General features: G+C 34.9%; 1 protein-coding gene across 2 annotated transcripts; it reads left to right on the top strand.

Annotated features, from left to right (window-relative positions):
- The first annotated feature begins 12,919 nt into the window (after positions 1 to 12,919).
- On the top strand, positions 12,920 to 20,951 carry LOC110661916 (cellulose synthase A catalytic subunit 2 [UDP-forming]-like). 2 transcript variants are annotated; one of them, XM_058131163.1, is made up of 14 exons: positions 12,920 to 13,430; positions 14,078 to 14,273; positions 14,373 to 14,608; positions 14,774 to 14,870; positions 14,983 to 15,169; positions 16,762 to 17,028; positions 17,099 to 17,444; positions 17,888 to 18,025; positions 18,152 to 18,277; positions 18,376 to 18,588; positions 18,685 to 18,952; positions 19,188 to 19,384; positions 19,491 to 19,841; positions 20,020 to 20,951. In XM_058131163.1, the coding sequence occupies exons 1-14, from the start codon at positions 13,350 to 13,352 to the stop codon at positions 20,599 to 20,601; spliced, it is 3,285 nt and encodes a 1,094-aa protein (XP_057987146.1). In that variant the 5' UTR covers positions 12,920 to 13,349; the 3' UTR covers positions 20,602 to 20,951. The 2 variants fall into 2 exon arrangements, with proteins under 2 accessions (XP_057987146.1, XP_057987147.1); XM_058131164.1 differs by lacking the exons at positions 12,920 to 13,430; positions 14,078 to 14,273 and having other exon boundaries at positions 14,465 to 14,608; positions 14,934 to 15,169.
- The last annotated feature ends 774 nt before the right edge of the window (positions 20,952 to 21,725 follow it).

A 21,725-nucleotide genomic window follows, 5' to 3' on the forward strand; every position in this document is an offset into this window, starting at 1 on the left:
CAAGGTGTACCTATGATATACTCGGAGCTAATCCCAATGAGTCTTCAAGGAATCTTACTCAGTTGTTCTATAGTCCTTTCACATGTGACAGCATACAAAGCTATCGCTGAGTGGTGAACTCAGTGGTGCACAACTATAATTTTAAGTATATATAAAAAATATATATACAGTGACAATTCATAACAAAAATTGGAAATGTTGATTTCTTCAAAAATCATAAAATCAAGTCAATATTTTCAATTGCACAAATCAAATAATTAAGTGATCTTAGTCAATAATTAAAATTTTTTCAATCGTAATTGGTCATTTGAAACAATTTCATCAACTATGAAAATAGTTATTACAAAACAAATAGTCTCTTTTAAATCAATTTTACTCAAATAACAGTTTAAAATCACCATTTCTCACTTTCCAAAACCATTTTTTATCTCACTAACTATGCCGGACTAATCCGTAAAGGCCATCTTCAAAGTGATTCTAACTCCCTATGGTTGGGGAGATCGAATCATCGTGCACATTACAACACCACAACAGTGTAACTTCCGAAAAAGCCATGAGAAACTTAGATCTAACCTCTAATAAGAGGAGAATCTAAGCATGTGCACGTACCATGGTAATCAAAACAAAGCTAACTCCAGTGTCTCCTTAACAAATGAGGGACAGGTAATAACCTAGTCAAGCATCTATAGTGAGATATAAAATACATCATGAATCTTTTTGTCCTTTTTGTGAGCATAAATCACAATACAATTCAAAGTCAATTCCAATATCCAATAAATTTTTTTTATGCCAATCACAATTCAAAACATATTTAATCCATTTCACATGTTAAGTATAAACCATTTTTCAAATCAAATTTTTCATGTAAACCATGTAAAAATATTTCAATTAAAATTTTTTCGAAGCCAGTTTCATTCAATTCATAACAAAATAAAATCATAATTAATTTCATTTTCTAAAACTAAACTCATTCATACCATAACACATTTCAATAATCATTGAAATAAATTCAATAATTGGTAAACATAATACATAAAGAAACTAAAATCATTTAATCAAATAAAATATGCAAAACATGAACAACTTAAATTAGTTGTGCACAAACCTCTTTTGTTGACTCAATTTACTCAAATTTTTGTTTCTCCTTTGAAGATCCCTTTCCAACTGAAACACATAAATTTAAAGTACTTCAATATCCATTTCTAATAATTAAATTCTAAAAATTTCTTTATAAACTTATCCTACCCATTACGATTTATAATTTTGGGTCCTTTACATTTTTATGTACAATGGCTCTATTCATGGCACTATTCAAATTAAAATGTTGACTTTTTCATGCTTAATAGGTTTATTAATTCTAATTGCACTCATATACCACATTTTGGGTGTCAATTTTGTTGGCATTGATTGCCAATTCAATTTTTAATTTCGCTAGGTGCAAATCCAAAAATTCAGTGTTGGGTTACTGTTTTCTACTATTCCATTGGTCTGGTTACTGTAGGAATTTGGCTAAGTGTCATTTATCAAAGTTGTTCCTTAATGTCTTAGCTTTAATTCTCTTTTTGAATCACTCCATTTGGAGTTTTGCAGCCCAAGTTATGCCTATTTTTCTAAGGCTGGCCAGATTGGTCCAAACTCAGAATTCTGGGCACAATTCTGGTTTTGGCAGTTTTGGTGTGCCGACTGCAGCTCACTTTTCGGATGGGTTATGGTCAGAATTTGGGTTTGTATTCTTCATAAAAGTTGTAGTGCTATGTCTCAGCTTTCCATCGATATAAAATTCAGGTCATTTGGACTTCCTACACCAAGTTATGGCTAAATGAACAAATACTATTCATTTGGTCATTTCTATACAGTGGCAGTGTGCTTTATCGAGATTTGACCTAATTTTACATCACTTTGTGTTCAGTTTTAGGGCAAGGTTTCTTCATCAAAATTGTTGCATTATGTCTTAATTTTCATCTCCACTTGGCTTCACACCAATTGGAGCAACCAATTTCTAGTTATACCTACTTGAATGGGTAAGGGTTTTAACCATTCAAACACATTCTAAATTACACCAATTAACCATTTTAAACCTCACTTAGGTCAAAGTACATTAATTTATCAAATTCTCAAAATTTTCTCCCAAAACCCTAAGGGTCAAGAATCTTAATTCTCAATTTCCTCAATTCATGAAATTAAAGTATACATTATGCATCTACACACTAATCTAAGCTTAAATATACTTTTAACTTCATAAAAATCAATCAAACCCTAGGGGATCTAATGGTGGCCGAATTTTCCCATGATTTCAATTCATAGAATTTTTTCAAAATTCTTCATGTAATTCTATCAAAAATAACTTAAATTCAATCAATTTTTACTAAAGAAGAGGATTAAATTACTTACCTCACTTGATGACTTTGAACTTCCAATTTTCCAATTTTTCTTTAATTTCACTTCTCCCAATCTCTTTTTTGAAGCTTAATTTGAAGACTTCTACAAGTTTAGTAAGAAATTTATGGGGAAATTTAGGGTTCTAAAAGCTCAAAATGAGCTTTAATGGAGGAAGGAAAAGAAAAAAAAATGAGAGAGAGAGTGGAGAGAGAAGGTGGCGTCAAGAATGAAGGAGAAGACCAAAATTATTTTTGTTTTTATTTTGATTTTATGCATATTTATCCAAAATTTGACTTAGTCAAATTAAGTCATTAAATTAAAATGAATTTTGAAGTCATGCATGATGTCATCTATGGTGATGTCATTATTCTAATTTTCTTTTCTTTTCTTTTTCTTTTTTTTTTCCTCACTTCTTCAATTTAATTATATATTTCACAATTTTAATTTCTCACATTTTATTAGACAGTTAGGTCATGAGTCACCTCTAAGGGTGAATTAACCAATTTGCCCCTCGCCGGACTAATCCAATTTACTAATAATTCTATATTTCCTTCAAAACCTTTATTTAATTATTTTATCTACTTATCAACTCTTTTCTGTGATTTTCTTTTTTCCACTAGCTTCGCAATTTTTCCTAGGACCGCGGTGTCACAATGCCCCATACGAAATTAGGGTTATAACAGATCTCGCAGTCACTTCCCGGTGTGGTCACCCATCGCTGTGACCCCCAGCTCATTTAACTTTTTATGTTTCATTTTTCTGATCTGTATTTAACCTTCGGGTAATCACTATTAATTTTTGTTCAGGGTTTTTCTAGGTGACTTAAATATAATTATAATTCTCTTAATTGTTCGGACTGACACCAGTTACCAGAACAGTGATTTGCACGGACTATGCATGGAGGGGTGTTACAGGGTAAAACCTACGGGTATCGCTACATGACTCCCTGCTACTTCCTAAAGGGTAAGAGAGCCCAGGTATAGGGCTAAAGTGTGTGAGGATAGTGTGTAGGTGATCAGTGTGTGAAGGGACACATTTACCTCTTCCTTATTCAGGAGAATTTAGACGAGGATTACTGCAATAAATCAAACAAAACGGTTAGAGAGAATAGTAATAATCAAAATATTAAGACTTTTGATTTTATAAGTTAACCCCCATAATTATCAATTTTAATTTATAAGAGCACATGATTAAATTTGCCTTTTGGACTTCTAAACCAGGGTTATTTTGGTTACTTCTCCAGTGGAGTCGCCAAACTGTTATAAGGGTTTTGCGGTCACCAGACGATTCTCACCGAAGTGAAAAAAGTAAGAAGTCGTCACTTTAATTTTGAGGAAAATTAAAGGAAACCATTAGTAAACATAAAAATTTAAAAATTTATAAAACTACTTCTAAAAAAGAGATTCTAGGTTTGGAGTTCGTTCACTGGTGGGGAAGGTGTTAGGCACCCCACCTCGTCCCTCAACGAGGGTAAGCAAATTTAACGATGTGCTCTTCATAACTTAATATTGATAATTTTGGGGTTGGAGTTATAGTGTTGGTCCCTGTTAAAAGGAACGTTTGATATTTCACCATTTTGGGTTTCCCAAGAACACGGGTATATGTGATGACCCTACAGTGAATTGGTGTTGTGTTTACTTGAATTGTTAAATATTTTATCAAATCTCTCCCTCTTTGAATTAGGACTCTAATTCTAAAGAAGTGTTATTTGGTCCCTAAAGATTCATAACGAGTGAGGAGGACTCTCGGCTCATACATTGTGTAACTGGCATTCAAATAACTAAGGGTGTGTGTTAGAATATTAGAATTTTGACTAAAAGAGATTTAGGAAAGGATTCTCTCCCGATCTCTTAAAATATTTTTATTAACACTTTAGCTAAGAGAATTCGGGTAAGGACTCTCTCCCATTTCTTAAAATATTTTTATTAGTACTTTAGCTAAGAGAATTCAGATTGGGATTCTCTCCCGATCTCTTAAAATATTTTTATTAGAATTTTAGTTAAGAGAATTCAGGTAAGGACTCTCTCTCGTTCTCTTCAAATATTTTAATTAGAATTTTAGCTAAGAGAATTCGGGTAAGGATTCTCTCCCGATCTCTCAAAGTATTTTTATTAGTACTTTTGATAAGAGAATTCGGGTAAGGACTCTCTCCCGATCTGTTAAAATATTTTTATTAAAACTTTAGCTAAGAGAATTCGGGTAAGGACTCTCTTCCGATCTCTCAAAGTATTTTTATTAGAACTTTAGCTAAGAGAATTCGGGTAAGGACTCTCTCCCGATCTCTTAAAATATTTTTATTAGAACTTTAGCTAAGAGAATTCAGGTAAGGATTCTCTCCCGATCTCTTAAAATAATTTTATTAGAACTTTAGCTAAGAGAATTCAGGTAAGGACTCTCTCCCGATCTCTTAAAATATTCTTATTAGTACTTTAGTTAAGAGAATTCAGATAAGGACTCTCTCTCGAACTCCTGTTTTGAAAAGTGAATTTAAAAGTTGTGAATGTTGATCCGAACTCTTCATCAATCTTCCACGCAATTCCACGATCTCTATGTTATCCGAACTCCTTTATTTCCACCCATATAGCTTATTGTCCGATCTTTTCTATTTCGGGTTTTATGTCTTATGATCTAAGTTTGTCTTGATTTTCCACTTTTTTTAGCTTATTGCCCAGACTTGCTTCGTTTCTTTTCAATCTCATAATTTACTCGTTCGAGCTAATCTCGTTCTTCGACCTCACAACTCATCCAAACCTTCTATATCAATCTAGAATTCATCTATTTTTCTAATTGTTTTCCTTATTTATTTGGGTCGAAATTTTCTGAGGCGTCACCTTTATCCATGCTCCTCATGGTAGTTATGGATCATTAGTGACCCGAACTTTCATTCATAAGAAATAAAAAAGAATTGAAATTAATTGTAAAACTTGCAAATAATAGGAAGCCAAAGGTAATATTTGTGACACAAGTCAAACTTGATACGTCCCTATTCTGAGAACTCAGTGTGACAAGACACCTTAAGAATACTCACGTCATGAACACAAACTAGCAATGTTTAGTGATGGGCGAGTTAAACGTTTACCTGTAGAGTGCTAAAACAATGGATGAATCAATACCGATGCCTTGCGAACTCTAGAGTTACTAAAGCTAAAATGAGGGAGTGACTTTAAGCTACCGAAGGAGATGACAATGGGGCTTTAATGACAAACTGCGATTGGGCTTCCAAGATGGTACATGGTTACTAAGGGTATAAATCATAAAACCTATAACTTTAGTGAAAAGATCCTTTAGAAAACTTGTTTTTAAAGTGTTTAGGAATTTCAAGGGTTGCAGAATGAAGGGCAATAGAACTATATCAAAATGCAGAGGTTTCCTGACGATAATCCCCTCCATTACTACAGTATTACATGCAAGTATTTATAGGGAATAGGTACTCAAAATGGAGGGTCAGGATTCCAATAGGAGGAGATGGAGGGCCCTGATTTAAAAGGACGTGATCCGACGCCTTAGAATTAAAGAGAATCAAGATTGAGGGTTGGGATTTAGTTCAGAATCTCTGTCCTTTCATTCCTTAATCGAACGATTAGAAATTCCACCTTACAGGATGGATCCAAAGGCTGGGAGCAAAAGATGTCGAATCAGTTATTCACTTTTGATATGAAAGTCTCAAATCTATCCTTACAAGTATGATCAACGGTGCAAATTGAGATGTGCTAGACTGCTTTAATCGTTTGAGATCCAATGGTGAGGAGTTAATCTTACAAATTTGAGGGTTATGCTTGAAAGTGATTTTGATTCTCCAAGCCCTTCGATCTCTATAGGTCATTTTTCAATTTAGCCGATCTCTTTTATAGTTAGTAGACTTGAGACCTCTTGCTTTGATCTTTCAATTTGACTCTTTCTGCATCTGGTTTCTTTTCTTCCCGATCTTAATTTCCAATCCCATTCTCATCTCCTAAAGCAATTAATTCTTTGATTACCGATGAACCGCTTTGAGTTCTGCATGCAATAAATGCCAAGGCCCTATATATATGTAGAGGAATTTCGTCCTTCACACACTCACATTCTCCCTTCTCCGGTGAATTTCTAATGTTTTACTTTTCTGCTCTTGACCTTTCTAGCAAGAATTTTTCTCATGACAACCATCTTGATTTTTTCTGAATGTTTTCCTTGCCCATCTCCTGAAAATGGACAATTCTGGCGATCAGAGACTTATGAGGGCGTCGTCTAATGACAATGAGGGAACTGGACTAATTGACCTATCAGGGTCGAAATTGACTACCGTGCCAATCTCGGATCAGTTTACTGGTATGACCAGCAGACCGATCTCTGACAAGGGAACCGCTAATTTCAATCTTGATATCGGTGAATGCCTCTTGGAGTTCATTTGGCTCCTAATCGCATCAGGGGTCCCGATTGTAGCTCGATTGTGGTCGATGACATCAACGAAGACACCGAGCTTCCCGTAGTCTTTGCCATAGTTGATGAGAGCTGCCCTCCCGATCTCCACGTATCTCTTGAACGGCATCTTAGAATTAGGAGTGGTCCGAACCGTAGGAGCAAGATAGGTAGAATGTAGTGAAGGGAAATTTGTAATTGTTGATCTTGAGAGATCACCCAAATGATGTAATCTGACCTTTTGGAAATGAAATGAAGTTTTAGTTATTCAAAATTGATTGTTTATTTTGTCTTATTATTACATTATTTTTTTGATCTCTTATAACTATGTCCGATCTGATCTTACAACTCACACTCATCGACCGATCTCTCACAACCGACGTTTAACTATCCGATCTCCCTGCCATGTTTCTAGAATTCACTTTTGATGAGTCATCAAAAGTGTCTAATTCTGCTAACCGATGCGTCTCTTGGGGCTTCGTGAACATTTAATGCTCGGGCAGGTATAAATAGGGAGGAGTATTGGCCATTTGCCTATTTATGCCATTTTCAGATTCCCTGAGCAACTATGACGTTCTCTCTCATTTTTTAAAGTTTTTCGACACCGATTTACACTTTAGTAAGAACTTTAATCTTTTTTTGATCAATTTTATCTTTATCTTTGAAAATGAGTGGTAACGAAGGTTAGAGAGCTGCAAGCCCTCCTTCTGTTCACATTTCGTGGACATCAAAGGAAGGTGATATAGTCAGACCAAGTGAGAGACTTAAACCTTCTACAGCCATTATCCCAGTCCATGGTCAAGTGACTAGGTCAAAACAAGCATCGACTTCAAGGAAAGAGAACTTACCCGTGGACGAGTTGCCATCAATCCTCAGGGAGATCGATCTCCAGTCCATTAGCCAAGAGTACAATCTTTTGATCGACTCCTTTGAACTTATTAGATGCCATGGCGATCTTCGGGCTGATCATTTCTTTAAAGAAATTGACCTGATCATGGTGTATGAAGAGCAATTAAAAGCCTGGCTTTGATTTCTCCTAGACGAATAAAGCCGTTCTGAAGTTTCACCATGTCTGTGTAGCCCAAGTGCATCCGAACTCCTGACGGACTCTGGTGGCCTTCAGAGGTCTATGCCGAGCTAAAAAGCTTGAGCCCATGGTGAAGGTTTTTGCTGAATTGCATAGGCTCGCTCAACGAAAAGGTGATGAATATTGGTTTTTCCAAGCCAAGCTGAACTGCGGGCTCTTCACCGATCTCCCTTCCTCGCTGAAGAACTAGAAAGATTAATTTTTCATACTGAGGAGCAAGGATCCAAATGGCTTTGAGGGCGTTCCATGTAGCTGGCAGTATTTAGTTCCTAAAGTACCAAAGAAGATCTCCCTAAATAAAGATGAGGATGCCGTACTGAAGGAGTTGAAGGATCAGGCGACCGCTCATAAGTATTCATGTTTGGATGTGGTTATGGTCGAACTGAAATGGTGGATGATGCGAGTGATCGCTTGTGAGGACTATGAGCTGTAACTCTCTAACCTCAGCCTTGGGATCGGTATAATCTAGACCCTTAGTCTCTTAACCTTGGTGATCTCACTAACTTGTTCTTTGTGCAGGTATGGTGGGAGGCGAGACTACAAAGGAAAGCCGCAAGCGAAAGAGGGAGCTTGCCCAGAAAGTATAAGAGATGAAAGTTGCTGCTGCTGCTGCCCAGACGCCGAAGCGGGACTTAATAGAAGTACCGAGCTCTTCGTTTCGACCTCCAGAGCAGTCAACCTCGGAGGTAAAGGTCATTCCTTCTCCACCTCGATAGGCCGAACCTCCACCTTCGCCAGTTTCTTCAAGTGCAGAAGGGGGGCCTTCCGGACCAGTTGTTAGGACGCTCTCCCAAGGTGCTTAGGTCCTTCTTTATTCTCTAGAAAGGAATCACTGAGTTCAAGGCAATCTTGATCTGGCTAAGGTCCTAGGCGCTACTATCTATTTTCAAGAAGATCGAAATAAGATGGCCCAGGATAGCATTGATGATCTCCTGACTCAGACGATGAGCTTGGGTTTGGAGACTATTGTGAACCAGCATATGATCAGAGAAAAGGCTCATCTCTTGAGATGAGAGATTATGAAAGCGGTTCAGGACGCAGCAACCACCAAAGCCCAACTCTCAACTGCCAATAATCACATCGCTAAGATATAAGATCGAGTGAAGTTTTATGAAAAAAGAATAGCCGAACTGGAGCTAGAACTTGAAGATGTTCGGGTTTGCCGATCTGCCGATCTCGCTCGATTTACTAAAGAGATCAAAGCAAAAGAAGAAGAGGCCCTGGCGAGAGAGGCTGGTGCTTATGTGAATGCTCATGGCGATCTTCTGGCCGAGCTCGTGAAGCGCTATCCTGAAGAAGACTTCTCCTGAATGGAGGAGCTCATCCGGAGAGCTGAAGATGAGAACGAGGAAGAGCCTGAGAGGGAGGGGAGAGAGAATGTTGAGATAAAAAATGTAACTGAAGAGCATGTTAGGGAAGACCCTCCTTCCGAATAAATTTTGTACAATTTTCTTTGGAATGAATTTTAATTTCTTCAGTGATTGGTTCCTGATGAGATTGGAAAAATACCAAACTAAGAGCGAATGAGCGTTAACTCAATTCCCAATTAATTAAATAAGTCCAAAAAGAGCTCGGTAAACATTAAGCGCAATAGATAAGAAAACTTTTGAAAATAAATGATTTGAAACCAGGTCTCGGTCCAATTTTGCTAAGTTCAGGATCACTTACGGATCGGATAAGATATTAATTTGTGAGTGAGACCTGATCCTGAAACTACCTAAAGTTTTAGATTAGGGGATCGGAGAACACAATGCAAATTCCGATGGTTCAACAACAGGTCGAATAAACATAGGGATCGAAAAATCTTGATTTGTTCATGAGATCGGATATACTTTGGATTTATTATTCATCTGGAAATAAGTTATTATGGATTCGGAGAAAATGACTTGAGGTCAAGTAAATGGTAGAGATCGGGTAAAATGCCTACGAGGGAGATCGGCTGAAATGTGAGTCATGACTTGAAGTCAGCCCAAAATGTGGTGCCCACAAATAAAAAAATAAAATATTATTTAATTAATTGATTTTCTCAAATTAACTATTCTAGTTCCTCCACTCACTACATGTGTGCTACTCAAATATGAAAATTATGACACCATACACTACTGTTATCAACATACCAACTACTACTTATCATAACTTTTTTTTTTGAAAAAAAAAATTGTAAGTATAAAATGTAGGAGTTGTTGGTCGTATCTTAATTAATTAGATTGTTTATAGAAATTAATAAAACGGCAATAGAAATTAATTTTAATTTTTATTATCATATTAAATTTATCTTTTTATTCAATTAAAAACAGGCTATTGATCTTGTATCACAATTAAAAAAATTCGTAAAAATAGAAAAATCTTTTTGGTCTAACTAGAGTTATAGAGAATAAAGAATTTAGGAATTCAATCTTTCATATTTCTTGTAGATAATATTCTAATTAAGAAAAAAGTTATTTATAAATTTGATTTTGCTCAAACCACTAGAGGAATTGTCCGTTTTGACCCACCCTATCCTAAGTCTCAAGGTTTTGTTTCATAATTGGAATGGAGATCTGCCCATAAGGTCACTCATCCTAACATTTCTTTCAAGGGAGTACGCTTAACCCCGGAATTCTTTCAACTCTCTTGGCCTTTTCATGAGAAGGCACATCTAGTGATTAGTTTCCCTTATTTCAATATATGATTCGATTCATCCATGTTCCTCGCATTCCACTACCCTAGGTAGCCTCGCCATCCTAGAAGCCTGGCAGGAGTTTACTCTCTTATGCCACTCCCCGGTCTCATCGGACCGCTTTTCCGGGTCGGGTCGTCACATTTTTTTTTTTTTTGAAATTAGGAGAGTAGAAACTCAAACATGAGACCTACCAAATGAATTAAATGCTTTCAATTTTTGAATTAAATAAGGCTAAACATTTATATATTTGACTTCAAGTATGAGATAAGATATGTTTTATATACTAACAAAAACGAAGTTATGCCTAAATTTTAATTTATATATAATAAAAATAAGGGAATTTGTAGATTTTTTTTTTAATTTATGTACGTGATTTTCTCATGTTCATACTGGTAATAGTGTTTAAGTAAAATTCTCCCAATAATACTAATTTCAAAATACAAATCCTAATCTTATAGATAAAATGTGCTTAAAATCTACTTTATATCAGTAATTTAACCACTTAGTCGTGAAATTTGCATGACTCTTTAATCAAATAATAAATACAAAGTAAACATTTGACAGGCTAACTTTTAATAGTGAAAGAGTTATTTGTTGGTAGGCGTTGTATAAATTTTACTGTAATTTGTCACCTAATTTTTTTATATAAAAATAGTTAATTAATTTGTATATCAAAAGTGGATGAATTTTTGAGAAATTTAGTTTTTTTTTTTTAATTCTTAAATTATATGAGTATTTGTGGAATATAGCGACCAAAGAAATTAATTAACAATCTTCAGTTGCTCAATCCCTCTCATTAGCATGAGCACTGGCAATATTAGAGATTAATTATTTTAACTTTTTTTTTATTAAGAATTTAAGCTGAAATTTACCTCCACCGACAATATATTTTCCACTATATAAATAATTGCATCTGTTAATACTGGACAAAACCCATTAATTAGAAAATCATATTTGTAATTTCTTTTATTTTTTTTAAATAAAAGATAAAATTTTCATCAAATGGATATAAATACTGCTACAATTTTACATAAAAAATAGTTAAAATAAATTACTTATATAAAATATAATAATAATTACTTTAATTTGAAAGATATGATTATGTTGACAAAGTACTTAAATAATCTCATTTTAAAATTATATATATAAATAATGTAGAAAAATAACAATTTAATCACAAATCATAATTAACTTTGATATTATGCTAGAATAGTTGCTTAAGCTATGATAATTTTTAATCTAACTCTAATATTGTTGGATCACAAAAGTTTGAAATCTCAATTAGAATGTATTAATTAATCCTTAAATTTGAGTCATGTAAATTAGTTTTTAGATAATTTCACACTTATTATATATTAAATTAAAATGCATCTAAAAAATCTCAAATTTTAAAGTATATTCCAATGGAATAATCATTTGTCCCTTGCATTATCATGATAATGCAAATTTTTCTTTTGATTTCTCTATTATAATTCCTTATATTTTATATATTAAAATTAATTATTTAATATTTAATCCACTAATTCGTGTAATTAATGCATAAAAAAAGGGATGAAATGTCTCCCAAAAAATATTAGAGTTGGTTCAAAATTAATGAAAATATTTATCACATTAAGCTAATTTAATTATTTTTTACTGTATTTCAATGAGAATTGCATGAATTAATCTCATATTTATCAATAAAAATTAACTTAATTAATTTTTTTCATATATCTCAGTATTTAAATTAGAAAAGTGAGGACAGAAAATTAAAAATTAAATTCACAATAAGTCAATTATTACTATAATTTAACCTATTTATCAATAAGATCAAAATTATTGAAAGGAAGCAATTTTTTTTAAAATATGCTTATTAATATTATTATTTTTTTAAATATATTTAATTTTAAAAAAATATTCCAATATCATTAAATTGAAACTTACAACTTGGATAAGAAACTCACAAGAGCAGCACGTGACACTTGCTAGTGCCAAAGCCTCATCACGTGCTCTGTTCCATTCTCTCTATTTGTTTTTTCACATTATCCAGATTCGAAATTACAAAAATACCCTTTAATCGCCACCCGTCCACCCCATACCACCTGCAGTTCCGGTGGGGCACCACCCTTTGGCCCCACCACCACCTGCTTCCCTCCACGCCATAAACGAATTCTGGGTCCCCGCCAAAAACCTCATTCCATTGCGTGCACGTGTTGTTTTTATATATAATTTTTTTTTTAAATTCCAATACATACAGTAGGAGTATATGTACATGTACACATGAGGTAATTCTGGTTTATGATCTCCTCTCGTACTTGTCTTGTCTCGTTTCTGTGTTCAATTGAATTTTCTAAGATTCTATCATTCTCCTGTTAAAATAGAAAGGAAAAAGAATGTCACTGTAATTTTCTATTTTGACACCCAAGTGGAGCCACAGATCGAGACCAACGAGCATAATAGAGAGAACCCACTTCGAAGAAAGTCGGGTCTTTGAAGAAAAAAGAATCAATCCCCAATGAACGCTAACAAAGACAATTTTTTTTTTTTCCTTTTAAAAAAATTGTGTCATATTTCTCTTATTATTGTTTTATTGTTATTGGCATTTCTAAAATTCTTCTGTTTCTGCATTATTTTTTTTCTTTCCCTGTCTTTGTCATTAACTCTATAATGTAATGTAAGGTTGGTTGGTGTTTCTTGTAATAAGAGCCTGCGAGAGTGGGCTAAGGCTCAGACTGAGAGAGCTGCGGGCTTTGTGGGTTTGGAGTGATGAGAGAAGAAGATAGGTTTATTCTGTGAGAGTGTGAGTTGAGTATCAACTTCAAGGCTTCTGCCTTCTAGTGTAGCTTCATGGAAACCAAAGGAAGACTCATTGCAGGTTCTCATAAGAGAAATGAGTTTATTCTCATCAATGCTGATGAGACTGCAAGAGTAAGTCTTCCTGAAACTTCTGCCCTTTTAGTGTTTTGTGGTTTTGAAGACTTTGAGCTTCAGAAATGTTGTTGCTTTTGGTCTTTGTAATTATTGTATCACTCCGTTTCTGCTGTTTTGAAGATAACCCATTCTCTCATTTCCAACTTATTTGTACAGTGACAGCTGATTTTGTGTGAAGTTTTGTGATTCTAGTTGGTTTGAAATCTGCCAATTATTGATTTCGATGGTTTTTTTAAAAACTTTTCTTCCTCTTTTAATCCGATGCCTCGTTGGATGATTTTTAAGCTTACTGCTTGTGCTTAATTGATAGTTTTCTTTTTAACTGGTGAACCTGAATCATCATTTTTAGGCAAAATGTGCATTACCTTTGGGTTATCCTTCACGTGTTATAATGTATTTTTCTCAACGGTTTCTTACCGATTAGTTCTTTTTCTCCCTGCCCTCTTAGGTTTTGGATTTGAGACACCTACTGCTTGAAAGTTTGCAACTTTGATTCTGCAAGAATAATCTGACTGCTAATTCTCGAGTGAAAGGAATAGTTAAATCCATAAACAGCTTCAATTTCCACTTCCATGACTTCTTAGATTTTTTTTATGCTCTATAGTCTGATTGAGTTACATTTATATGGCTGTAACAAATTCCAGGTGACTTCTGTTAAAGAACTGAGTGGGCAAATTTGCAAGATCTGTGGTGATGAGATAGAGGTTACAGTAGATGGGGAGCCATTTGTTGCTTGCAATGAATGTGCATTCCCTGTTTGTAGACCCTGCTATGAGTTTGAAAGAAGAGAGGGAAACCAAGCCTGTCCTCAATGCAAAACCAGATACAAGCGTATCAAAGGTTAGCCTCTTATTATTTTGTCATATTGGTCATTTTGTTTCTTTTTAACCCTCAAATCAAAATATCTTAACCGTAACTAAGAAACCTGATCTATTGCAGGGAGTCCTAGAGTTGAAGGGGATGAAGAAGAGGAGGATACAGATGATTTGGAGAATGAATTTGATATTTCTGCCGACGGCAGGAGAAACCCTCATCACATTACAGAGGCTATGCTCTCTGCTCGCCTTAACATTGGCCAGGGTTCACAAGCCAATGTTTTGGGGTTTGTTACACCATCTGAGGTTGATTCTGTTTCTGTAGCTCCTGAGATTCCTCTTGTGACTTACTATGAAGAGGTGAATTGAGTTTATGTGGAAACTTTTATTTTTGTTCTTCGGTCATTGAATATAACTATAATTCATAACTGCATATTTATTTGTTGCTTTATGCTGCATTCATAGAATATAAACATAATTATAGTTAGCCATTCATACTATGTTATTGTGGTCCTTCTGATGTAGGATATTGCGATTTCCTCTGACAAGCATGCTGTTATTATACCCCCAATTCGTGGAAAACGGATTCATCCAATGCCATTACTTGACACTTCAATGTCTAGTAAGTTTGGATCTTAGCATACGTAGTATTTCTGAAATATATTTGACTCTAATGTCTGTTTAGACTTGCTTCTCCTTTGGTCAATGCGTGGTTATTTTGTATGGAGTTGCAGCACAACCAAGAGCTATGGATCCTAACAAAGACTTGGCAGTGTATGGATATGGAACAATTGCATGGAAGGAGAGAGTGGAGGAGTGGAAGAAAAAGCAGAGCAAAAAACTTCAAGTGGTTAAGCACCAAGGGGAAAAGGATGGTGGAAACAATGTTGGTGATGAGTTGGATGATCCTGATTTACTCATGTAAGTACATTTTCTCGGCCTTCTTAACTAAATATTATATTGCAGGATCTTTCTTTGTTTACCAAAGTCCTTTTTTTTTTTTTCGGTCTTCTAAACTAAGAGTAGATAAAAACTGTTCCTTGATGTACGCTGGGACTTGGCTGCTTCTAATAGTGCGACCTGGTAACTGTTGTCATGAACATTAGTTTATAATAATCAGTTTATAATAATATCTGATTAATAAAAAATTTTGTTTAGTTGTCATCAACTTGGGACTGGAAGTCAGCCACATGAGAACTCAACTACTCTCCATATTTGTAGTTTTAATATGGCATTCATGCCAAGCAATCACTATTTTTTAGCCTACTTGCAAAAGAGTGTTTATTTTGAAGAGTTTTGCCAAATTAGAATATCATCAATACATACATACATATATATATATATATATATATATATATAGCAAAACTCTGCAGATCTTTAACTATGATTTTAAAGCTACAGGGCAATTATCAGTGATATGGTTTACAACTTTACAACATAATCAGATAATTAAAAGAAAAGGAAGCACTACATGTAAGTTGAGGCTATGTGCTGCATTATGTAACCTCTGGGTATTTTGATGCTTAAGCAGCAAGAGAACTATGATTAAATCATTAAGATTGTAACAACTTGTTTATATTATAGTATGATGATATTCCTGTTGTAGTTGCAAACAAAATTTAAGTGGAGTTATTGATTGAAATTCTTGTTCTCTAGGAATCATTTATTGACATTCTAAAATTGGCTGTATTTAATCACAAAAATGTTCTGAAAAATGCCATATTGAAAGTTACTCTCTGGTGTTTTGTAAGTGTAACAACCCATTTCAACATATCAATATCAACAGATAGCTTCATGTGATCATGTCTCATATAAAATCTCATTTTTTTATAATTGCTTGGGCAGAATTGAAATAACTAGTTTGCAATTTCACAGTCTGGAAGCAAATCACAGGATAATTTATCAAATAAAAAAGATGCCCTTTGCACAAAATTTTATACACTTCACACTTACTGTTATTTAATGGGCTTGCATAATGAATCCTGCATGTGTTGTAGCTATCTGAATATCTTTTGCTCTAAAGCCTACAAGCAAGAAATGTTCAATCTTAGCAAGCTAGACTGAAATTGATGCATAAGAAGCTAAGTTTCTGTGGGCACAATGGTAGCCACTCGACTTTAACTTAAACGTATCCATGGTGAAGTGGTAATGTACTTGTGATGAAACTGGTAAATGAAGATATTTCCTTGAGGAAAATACCAAAATACTTTGTATTTAATAATAAATATTCACTAATCACGCATGCTCTTATATATTTGTTAAGAAAAACATTTAGGAATCAAAGAAGTGCAATTAGGTATATTTGCCCAGGTTTTACTAGCTTAAATCAAAATGTTTTACCTATCATAAGAAGCAATATTCTCTAATATTGCCTATGCCACTATGGAAGTAAAGGTCCAATATATGTTGTTGTTGTTGTTGTTGTTTTATTTTTTTTTTTTTGTATTATTATCTTCTGGTTAATTCTGCTTCTCCCTGTTTTAGAGAAATAAATTATTTATATGCTTTGGTAGGATGGATGAAGGAAGACAGCCTCTTTCAAGGAAGTTACCAATTCCTTCAAGCAAGATAAATCCATACAGATTGATAATTTTGCTCCGGCTTGTGATTCTTGGCCTCTTTTTTCACTATAGAATTCTCCATCCTGTCAGTGATGCTTATGGATTGTGGCTAACATCAATAATTTGTGAAATATGGTTTGCCGTATCATGGATATTTGATCAATTTCCAAAATGGTACCCAATTGAACGTGAAACATATCTTGATCGATTATCGTTGAGGTATACCATCTCTTTTCTCTCTCATCGTAGCCTTAGCAATTTCACATTTAATTTTAAAATTTGTTAATAGGTATGAAAAAGAGGGGAAGCCATCTGAGTTAGCTGCTGTAGACATATTTGTTAGCACTGTTGATCCATTGAAAGAACCTCCTCTTATCACAGCAAACACAGTTCTGTCCATCCTTGCTGTTGATTATCCAGTTGACAAAGTTGCATGCTATGTCTCTGATGATGGTGCTGCTATGCTCACTTTTGAAGCACTATCTGAGACATCTGAATTTGCAAGAAAGTGGGTCCCTTTCTGCAAGAAGTTCAAAATTGAACCTCGGGCTCCAGAATGGTACTTTGCCCAGAAGGTTGACTATTTGAAAGATAAAGTAGATCATACATTTGTTAGGGAACGCCGTGCCATGAAGGTTTGTGAATTTTCCCTTTAGTGTTTGTCGGGTCATTACTAAATCTCCTGTATATAGGGAACAAAGGGCAGTTCCAGTAATGCATAAAATATGACAGGTGTAGAAGCGTTGGCTTGCATTTGGTTATTTGGATCATGGGGAGTTAAACTTGATTTGCTGTAACTATCATAACTGTCACAATGATTTTATAACCTTTCATGATACACAAGTTTTGGGTTGGATCTTGTTGGAATTTTATGTTCCACGTTGGGAAAATAGAAAAATTGAAGGGTAAATATAAGTGGATGGGTTAAAACATTGACTTGGCCAGTCATTTTGATACTTAAAGTAAGCTAATCACTCATATAAGGTCAGATTAAAATGAACTAATAAATAATTTAACTAATACTCTCTTTGAATCTAACAGATAATGACATAGTGTTTTTTTCCTCGTGTTGATACAGAGAGAATATGAAGAGTTCAAAGTTCGAATAAATGGATTGGTTGCCATGGCACAAAAGGTTCCTGAGGACGGTTGGACAATGCAAGATGGGACCCCGTGGCCAGGGAATAATGTCAGGGATCATCCAGGAATGATTCAGGTAAGAAAAGCTTTTTAAATAAATTAATGAGTATCATACATATGTCACATGTCATGCATCCAGCTTTTTAATAAGACGGTGTAGGTTTTAGTGATGCCAAAGATCAATATCATCATGTCCCTTCAGGTTTTCCTGGGTCATAATGGTGTTCACGATGATGAAGGAAATGAATTGCCTCGTCTAGTTTACGTGTCTCGTGAGAAGAGACCAGGATTTGAGCACCATAAAAAAGCTGGGGCAATGAATGCTTTGGTAAAGCTCTCTCTCTCTCTCTCTAACTTCTCTGTCATTCGTCATTGCTGTTCCCAAACTTCCTCTTCTAACTGTTTTGTTTTGGTTGATTAATGAAGGTGAGGGTATCTGCAATCATAACAAATGCTCCATATCTACTGAATGTTGACTGTGATCACTATATAAACAACAGTAAGGCACTTCGTGAAGCCATGTGCTTCATGATGGATCCAATATCTGGAAAGCAAGTCTGTTACGTACAATTTCCTCAAAGATTTGATGGGATTGATCATCATGATAGATACTCCAATCGTAATGTTGTATTCTTTGATGTATGTTAAAATCTTGGTAATCCTTATGTGTTAAATGCAAGCATATTTTTTTTATTGTCTTGAAGGAGAAGCTGATTCCTTTTTCTTTTATTGCAGATCAACATGAAAGGATTGGATGGGATCCAGGGACCTATATATGTTGGTACTGGATGTGTCTTTAGGAGGCAGGCACTTTATGGATATGATGCCCTGGTGAAGAAGAAGCCACCAGTGAAGACATGTAATTGCTTGCCAAAATGGTTGTGCTGCTGCTGTTGCAGATCTAGAAAGAAGAATAAGAAAGCAAAATCAAATGAGAAAAAAAAGAACGGAGAGGCTTCTAAGCAGATACATGCACTGGAAAAAATTGAGGAGTGTATTGAAGGTAAGGATAACTTTCAGCTGGTAGGAGTTGTGTATCTGACATCTTAACAAACATGTTTGTAACAAATAATCTCCCATCGTACTTCTGCACATTGTAAATTTGATATTGAATTTTCTTGACAGAATTACAACAGTTAGCAAGTTAGTGCAGGCTCTTTAGTTTATCTCTGTGGTTGTCTTGCATGAAATTGTACCAAACCTGAGTCATTTATGTAATTACTGTACTTTCAATGCAGGAATAGATAATGACAAATCAGAGCTAATGTCCCAAACAAAATTTGAGAAAAAATTTGGGCAGTCACCTGTTTTTATAGCTTCAACACTCATGGAAGAGGGTGGACTTCCAAAAGAAGCAACTTCTGTATCACTTTTGAAAGAGGCCATTCATGTCATTAGCTGTGGTTATGACGATAAAACTGAATGGGGTAAAGAGGTAGGCATGCCAGTATTCCACATTCCAAACTAGACTTGTTTCCCCAGGCTTTCTTTTGAGAAATGACATCTCATGCTCCTCTTGTATAATTTCAACTATGTTCTAGGTTGGGTGGATATATGGCTCTGTTACTGAGGACATATTGACCGGCTTCAAGATGCATTGCCATGGCTGGCGTTCAGTTTATTGCATACCAAGAAGGCCAGCATTTAAGGGGTCAGCTCCAATAAACCTTTCAGATCGTCTACATCAGGTTCTACGGTGGGCACTAGGATCTGTTGAGATTCTGTTGAGTAGGCATTGTCCGATATGGTATGGGTACGGGTGCGGCTTGAAACCGTTGGAGCGGTTTTCATACATAAATTCAGTTGTTTATCCGTTGACATCAATTCCCTTGGTCGCCTACTGTACATTGCCAGCTATTTGCCTCCTTACAGGGAAATTCATCGTCCCTGAGGTATTCCCTTTGCACATTTCTCAAGTAATTAGAGATATCATCTTCCTAAAATCTTTTATTTATTATATCAGCAAGATTTAGTTTCAGGACTGTCACTGTGAACAATTATCAAAATCTCATCATAATTTTCTGTTGGTTGTGAGTTCTCTCACAAAATCTTGTCTACCTATGATTACAGATCAGTAACTATGCAAGTCTCATTTTCATGGGCCTCTTCATATCCATAGCAGCAACTAGTGTCCTTGAAATGCAATGGGGAGGAGTTGGCATACACGACTGGTGGAGAAATGAGCAGTTTTGGGTGATTGGTGGCACCTCATCCCACCTATTTGCTTTATTCCAGGGTCTGCTCAAGGTATTGGCAGGTGTTAACACTAATTTCACTGTTACTTCCAAAGCAGGAGATGACGGAGAATTTTCAGAGCTCTACCTATTTAAATGGACATCTTTGTTGATCCCTCCCATGACCTTACTCATCATAAACATTATTGGAATCATAGTTGGAGTTGCAGATGCCATCAATAATGGTTATGATTCATGGGGTCCACTATTTGGTAAGCTATTCTTTGCAGTCTGGGTCATTGTCCATCTTTACCCATTCCTTAAGGGTTTGATGGCCAAACAAGACAGGCTTCCCACCATAATTGTTGTGTGGTCAATACTTGTAGCTTCAGTTTTCTCACTGGTGTGGGTACGAATCAATCCATTTGTGTCAAGAGGTGGTATTGTGTTAGAAGTTTGTGGGTTGGATTGTGATTAAGCCATTAAATCACATTACATGGAATGTTAGATTTTGGTTAAACGTAGAAAAGATCATTTTAGAAAATGCATAAGCAAGCTACATTCTTCATCGAAGATGAAAAACATCTGGTGGGAAGGCACGATTCTTCTCCATAAGTTCTAGAGGAAATGAATATCCTGGTGGGTGGGTGTGTAGATATAAGGGACTTAAGACATATTTTCTCCTGTTTTGCCTAGTTTCTGAAGATTCTTTTGATACATGCGGAGTTCTTGATTATTAGACCTGTCTGTAATATGAGAGAACATGCTTTATTTAATTTATGCATTCCCTTCTGAATGAAGGCCGAAATACAAAATTGCCTTTCATTATGAGAACCATCCATCATTTTGTTTTCTTCTTCTTATTTGCTCTGATTTATGCTCTGCAGGATTACTATCTAAAATGTGTTGAAAATGGTGCAATCTTCCTCTGCAAAGAGCTTATGTACTGATTTCAACAATCAACATTTTTTTATACTTCAACCACTAAAATAATGCCAAGAGATGAATAACGAAGAACTAAGTACCAAGTAATGCATAACTCGAATAGAGGATACTCGCCCTAACAACATCTGAGAATACTCGGATCGATTGCGAGATATTCGCCAAAGGTCAGATTTTCATCTACATGAGATTCCCACGTGAAAAGAACTCTTGATCCTGCTTAACTACAAACTCCTCCTGAATTACATCAAAAGTCCAACATCCTATACCCTGTACCCAAGAAGAAGAGAACAACATCAATTTTTTTTGGTGCAATAACAATCAACATCGACCATTCGTTTTAACTTGCCCTTTATTTGGATGGGAGGGAATAGTGAGAGAGAATAAAAAAAATAAGAGATTATATTTTTCAATTTTCTTTTATTAGTGCAAAATATTTTTGTCCAATTTAAAATAAAATAGAGAAAATTAGATAATTCATAACAATTAAATAATTTTATTAGAATAGAAATTTTACTTCATTATTTTAATAATAACATATTTAAATAATAAAAAAATTTTCATTTTCTCTTCTCCTTATATCTCCATTTAAGCATCACTTGACTTGAAGACTGATTATTGATTTCTTTTTAATTTTCATATATTGGCTACAAATTTTTA

Source organism: Hevea brasiliensis, chromosome 12, assembly GCF_030052815.1.
Source record: "Hevea brasiliensis isolate MT/VB/25A 57/8 chromosome 12, ASM3005281v1, whole genome shotgun sequence".
Classification (NCBI taxonomy): domain Eukaryota; kingdom Viridiplantae; phylum Streptophyta; class Magnoliopsida; order Malpighiales; family Euphorbiaceae; genus Hevea; species Hevea brasiliensis.

Excerpts from the sequence above, each read along its gene's own strand:
- LOC110661916 (XM_058131163.1), top strand. The coding sequence starts at position 13,350 with ATGGAAACCAAAGGAAGACTCATTGCAGGTTCTCATAAGAGAAATGAG. Across the intron at positions 14,871-14,982 it reads ACTTGACACTTCAATGTCTA|CACAACCAAGAGCTATGGAT; the intron begins GTAAGTTTGGAT and ends ATGGAGTTGCAG. Across the intron at positions 19,842-20,019 it reads GGAAATTCATCGTCCCTGAG|ATCAGTAACTATGCAAGTCT; the intron begins GTATTCCCTTTG and ends CTATGATTACAG.